General features: G+C 43.0%; 1 protein-coding gene across 1 annotated transcript in view; it reads left to right on the top strand.

Moving 5' to 3' along the window:
• The first annotated feature begins 1128 nt into the window (after positions 1–1128).
• The window catches only part of Wdfy2 (WD repeat and FYVE domain containing 2), a 152723-nt gene continuing 147851 nt past the window's right edge, over positions 1129–6000 (top strand). Inside the window, exon 1 of the mRNA XM_046454076.2 lies at positions 1129–1505. Coding sequence (XP_046310032.1) covers positions 1369–1505 — 137 coding nt within the window. The 5' untranslated portion in view covers positions 1129–1368. The remainder of the gene's footprint in view (positions 1506–6000) is intronic.

Raw genomic sequence — 6000 nt, 5'->3', positions numbered from 1 at the left:
GAGGTTGCACCATTTTACATTTCTAACTGCAGTGCATAATGGAGATCCAATTTCTCTACATCCTTGTCAACATGTTATCTGTATTCATTCTTGTACTGTTCTGATGAAATCACAGCTGTCCATTTTCTGTGGAGAAAACTAAAAAGGCTGTATTGCTTCGGAATTGGAAGACAGGACTAAGAGCAGACAGGTCTGAGTTCAAGTCATGGGGCAGGGCGGGGCTAAAGTAACCTTGGCCTAGCCATTCAGCTTTCTAATAAAAAGAGGAGCCTGACACTTCAGATGGTCTCTAAGCTCTAAGATGCCTGTACGAGAAAGTCTCTTTTCCTATGCTTGGTGCACCATTAAGTCGGGCAACAGCCTGACCCAGGGAGTAGCGACGTCCTGCTCAATTAGGACTGCCCTTCACTTTCCAACCTTGGAGGCCAGTCCAAAGCTGAATTGGCCAATAGCTCCGGAGAAGCCGAGCTCCCTAGGCCCGGATCGCTGAGAAGTGGATGACAGGTCATTCCAGGACAAGGAAAGGAGGCTCCAAGAACTACAACTCCCAGGAGTCCGTGGGGGTGCTACCCAGAGGCCTGAGCCAGGTGCCCGCTAGGAGCACTAAGCAGCCACCCCGCCGCGCTTCATTGTTAAGACCACTGAGCCAGGTAACCCGAGCGCATGCCCAGTCACATCCCAACTAGCTCGGCTTCTTTCCTTCCTTCAGGCATCTTCTTTTCCGGTACTGCAGAAGCGCATTACCCGTTCCACTTCCGCCCCCTTGTCAGGACATGTGGAGAGGGCGGGGACTCTGGCAAGCGCGTTGTCAGGGGTGTATACCCGCGCGTTCACGGGCGATTTAAGAGGGAGGGGACTAAACTTTGGGTGTGGAAGGTTTGAGACCGCGGTGAACGGACAACGCATGCGTCCGAGCAGTGCTGCCAAGCTCCAGGAGTTGGAAAGGGGCGGGGCGGAAATGCGCTGTTGGGCTGACGCTTGCGCATTGGCCACCAGTGCCCCGCCTCCTTTTACAGTTTTCCCCTCCTCCTACACCACCCTCCCGGAAGTGGAGCCGCCCTCGCGCCCACCAGCGGCCACCTCTGCGGCAGACCCCGCCCCCTGCCCCGCCCCCTGGCTCTCCGCCCCCTCTTCTGGTGGTGGCTCCCGGTGGCATCCCGGGTAGTGGCGGTTTTGGTGCCCGAAGCCGGGAGCGCAGAGTCGTTCCCGGGCGAGGCGGCCAGGCTATGATTGCGGGTCCCCGGCGTCCCGCTCCGGCCAGCCAGCGTCCCTGTCTCAGCCTGTGCCGGTGCCCGTGCCCGAGCGATTTCCTCAGCCCGGCCCCGAGGCGCGGTTGTTGGCGGCGCCCCTGGCGCGCCCCCTCCTCCGATGGCGGCGGAAATCCAGCCCAAGCCGCTGACCCGCAAGCCGATTCTGCTGCAGCGGGTCGAGGGGTCTCAAGAGGTGGTGAATATGGCTGTGATCGTGCCCAAAGAGGAGGGCGTCATCAGTGTCTCAGAGGACAGGTACGGACTGCTGCCACTTGGTCGCGAGGAAGGCGGGACGGGCCGGCGGTCCCCGAGCGCGCGTGCCTCCACGTCGGCGCGAGTGTAGACAAGCTTTTCCAAGTTTTATTATAATACGCATCCTTGTAGTGCCTGTGTCCACCCGTAAGCTGCTGCATCTGTGTGGCTCCGCGAAGCAGAGACAGGACCCGGTCGTGCGCTCTGGCCTCATCCGCGGCCGGGTGGAGCCTGGGGGATCCGGGATGACCCTTGAGCTAACGGTGCGCCAGACACCGGACCTCGCTGCAGCTCTGGGCACGGGTGGGTTAGAGAGAGAAGCCGCTGGGGCCTGCAGGTGTGTGCCTAGGGAGGATGCTCCGAGCCGCCACCACAAGATAAACTAAAGATTTGGGAGTTGTTCTCTGGTACAGTTCTTAGGGCCCCAAACTGAGAAAGCAAATGCCAGTGCTTTCTCCTAGACATTCTCCCCTAATCCATACTTCCAGGACATCTTACCCTGAATTCAGGGAATATTATAAGTTGTGGAAAGAGTAACTTTGGGCTTCTGCGTGGTGCCTGCTCTCCTCTTATCTCTTCTAGCTTAAGGGGAAGCGCCTAGAACTTGCTGTGGACCACTGCTGCAAATAGCTTTTTGAGTTCCTTCCCTTTGCTTGCTTCCTTTATTTTTGCTTAATTTTGCTTAATTTGCAGAAGTGGAGCTGGTTGTTCTGCCTTCGTTAGACTCCTTTGCATTGTGTTTTTACTTTAAGTTAATTCCCTTTAGTATGCAGAAATGAGGCTGAGGAAGGTAATTTCCACAGGAATGCTGCTTGAATATTATAGTTATGGTAATGTATCTGGAAGTGTTACTCGGATGATATCTCAAACATTCTAAAAATGTAACTTTGTAGAGATACAGGCAAGGATTTTTTTTTTTTTTTTTGTACCTTAAAACAGTAGTTAGGTCTTCTTAATAGAAGTTCAAATTATGCTGATGTAGAGAAAATTTCTCCCATGGTGGCTTCTGCAGTTGCACAGGTAAAGCAATAGTGTTCATTATTCTCTTTATGTTGATTTCAGCACTTTGTTTATAATGTGGCCTTAAAACTTTTGCTTGATAGATATGTTATATCTAGTTAAACTCACATGTGTATTATACATCCTAGTTTTCATCATGGCTCATACAAATGGCAGCTAACTCATTTCCCATCAATATCCAGTGGAAAACATTATAAACATACAGTCTGCAATGAATAGAAGAAATTCAGTGGCTGACTGGAATACATGATATAGGAGCCTTTTAAAATTCACAAACAGGTCTTAATAAGAATATCTAGTTTTTCCATAGGGGCAGAATTCTATTAAAAGAGATTGCTTCTGGACCTACAGATTCTATCTCATAGAACTATTTTATGGAATACATTCAATAAAATATATTGATGTCACTTTCTCACTATAGATTAAATTGATCAATTCCTAACTATTGTAAGAAAATTCTAAGTAAATTCATTGAAATGAGTATGAGAAGGAGAAAAGTAGTTAAATCTAAGCTCCTTTAATACTAGTTTTGAAACTTTTGATTTCCATTCCACTGCATTTACCTTAAAAGAAATAGCTTTAATGGTGTATATTTCAGAGTGTTTGGAGAAGCTAAAATTGTATGTATGGAAGAAGCTGTAGAATCAATTTCATTTTGATTATAGGATAAGAGAAACACAGTGTTTAGCTATATTTTACTTTTCACTTTCCTAGTTTGTAATGTAAAGAATAGAAATTATTTTATCAGCATTACTATTAAATAAATAAGATCCATACAGAAATCCAGTATTGTTATTTAAAAAAAAATTTTTTTTTAGTTGTAGTTGGACACAATACCTTTATTTTATTTATTTATTTTTATGTGGTGCTGAGGATCAAACCCAGGGCCTTACACGTGCTAAGCAAGCGCTCTACCACTGAGCCCCAGCCCCAGCCCCTATTGTTCTTTTTTATATATTTTATTTTTACTCAGATTGGCAAGTCTGCTGCTTTACGTTATGCATTCAAGTCTGAAGACAACTGTAATTTAGAGCTGTTTCACTTACGGTTTTTATTAAGAAATTGATCTATATTCTTGCTTTTCAAAAATCCACTGTTAATGTCACCTGATATAATACTAAAGATATGAAGCTAGAATATTAATGTTCATGAAAACCTATAAATCCATGACCATAACTACTTCAGCTGGTAAATAGTCATCTTCATACTTGAATTATAAGGTTAAGCTACAAATAATGTCATACCTGAACACTGAATGTCTTATAAGTTCTTATGAAACCCTGGTTTTCTTTTTGACCTATGATTCCCTAAAAAAAACACTTAACATTTTCTGTTTTAAACAGTAATGTATATACTTCATGTCTATTTTATCATCTGTGAGTTCTCTAGGGAGTTGTGTGGGTTTATTCACTATAGTATCTGTAGGGCCCACACAGTGGCACAAACTCTAGGAGTTCCTGGATAAATGTTTATTGTTTCAGTGTAGTTTTTAGTTTTTTTTTTTCCCCCTGTGAAAGTGCTAAGATGTGGCGTCTTAGCTGTTGTAGACATTTAATTGGTATTTGTTGAATGAATATTTTGATGACCTACAAAAACCTTATACGGACAAATGTACACTGTGGGAAAAGTGTTGGACTGGGAGGCTTTAAGGTACCTTAAAATTCTGAAAACCCACACATTACTTCATTTATTCCATCAACAAACATTTGAGTTCCTGTTGTGTTATAGTCACATGTATACACAATGATGAAAATGACAAAGTCTTTTGGGATGGTCCCAATACTAATTAGTGTGGAACATTTTATAATAATATTGTTTAATGAAACTCTAAGAGGTAGTATTGAAAGGAAATTTTTCAGATGGGGAAGAATGGCGGGATTCCATAGTCCTTATTGTCCTCTAAGTTTTACTTTCCTTTGGAGGATTATTTCATTTGGATTACCATTTTAACCCTCAGTCAGTATCTTGGGATAATATTACTTAAATTTTCAAGCTCAAGAATGGATGAAAACTATTACCTTCAAGTTCACTTTAGAAAATTAGGACAACCTGGAACTTTTATTGTTATTAAAGGAGGAAACTTAAGGGAATATAAGAACTATAAAAACAATTTGATACATGAGTAAAGATTTCTGGTACTACCATAACACAGAGCCTATTCCCAGAACTCACTGCCCTTTTCTGAGTTTGTTTTGGTTGTAACTATGGTCTATTTTCAAAGGATGCACCAAACTTTGGGTTCCTCATTTCCTAGCATCTTTTGGACTGTCTTTTCTGAGTAAATGCCATTTTACCATTCTGTGCTTAAAAACTTTATCTCAGACATCTTTGCCTTGTTTTGGTTAAGACATATGCTTGTAGTTTATCTGGGTCTTCCTTGTTTAGTGGCAGACTCTTAAGTGATAAAGCCAGGAGGGACTTCTCTCCAGGTGGGATCCAGCCCCATTCAGACCTTTATCTTTATTTATCTTTATAAGTTCTTTATTTGCTTGTCTTCACACAAGACAGCAATCTTACCATTCATACAGAGAGTTTCAGTAACTAGGTAGTTTCTATTGGACATTTATGGGAAATTTTTCTTTCCCCAGGAGATGACATAGTGCTCTGAAGACAGGTACAGAATTGCCTTCTGGAATTGCCAAAAAAAATCTTCTCTGCTTGTGGTAGTTAGAGAAGACCAACAATCTCTTGCCCATATGGTCCTTGCAGGATGAGTGGGAGTTCATATGAAAAAGCTGGGATAATGGAAAGCAGTAAAATGCTAGGTAGAGGGGTCAAGAAAACTCCCATGTATTGAGAAGCATTGGAATGAGTTGATGATGACTGTAGACTGGAGCCATGTTTGTTTGGAACTTAGCTCAGCATTGTCACACTTTGAGCAGTGTGGAAAATCAGTGTCTCCAGGAAAGTAATTGGGTGCAAGGGTGCAGAACTTTTTCTGGAGAGTAGGTACTGTGAAGGGAAATGTTCTGAACCCCTACAGTAAATAAAAGGGGGTCAGATTTTCATCTTTTTTTGTTTGTTTTTTGGTGGTATAGTGAAACCCAACCCAAGAACTCATGCATGCTAGGAAGTGCTATATCACTGTGCTGTAGCCCTCAGATTTTCATCTTAATTGAAGGAGATCTGATGCTCAGTGCCTGGCATAAAGGAGATACGAAGTATATGTTCTTTTAACAAATCAAGAAACAACTGTTTGAATTGAAATGGGCTTGAGGCAGATGAGTTTCCATGAACAAGGACTCGTCAATTGAGCTTGAGAGAAATTTAGCAGCTTGCCTTGGGATAGAGATAGGCTGGAACAAGGAGGGGGTTGGATATTTTTCTCTCTCTATGGCATTTTGAACTACTATGATTCTAAGTGGCCATGCATACTTGACTATTTCTTGAAAAGATGTGTTAAAATTTCATTTTATCTTATAAATCTTGATAGTATTGGTTCATTTACCATTCACACTTCTTTTCATTGTGAAATTGT

Source organism: Marmota monax, unplaced genomic scaffold (assembly GCF_021218885.2).
Source record: "Marmota monax isolate L192 unplaced genomic scaffold, Marmota_monax_Labrador192_F-V1.1 WCK01_AAM20220418_F8-fsc00011, whole genome shotgun sequence".
NCBI lineage: Eukaryota > Metazoa > Chordata > Mammalia > Rodentia > Sciuridae > Marmota > Marmota monax.
Note: the sequence above shows the minus strand (reverse complement) of the source record. Positions and strands in the feature narration are given on the sequence as shown.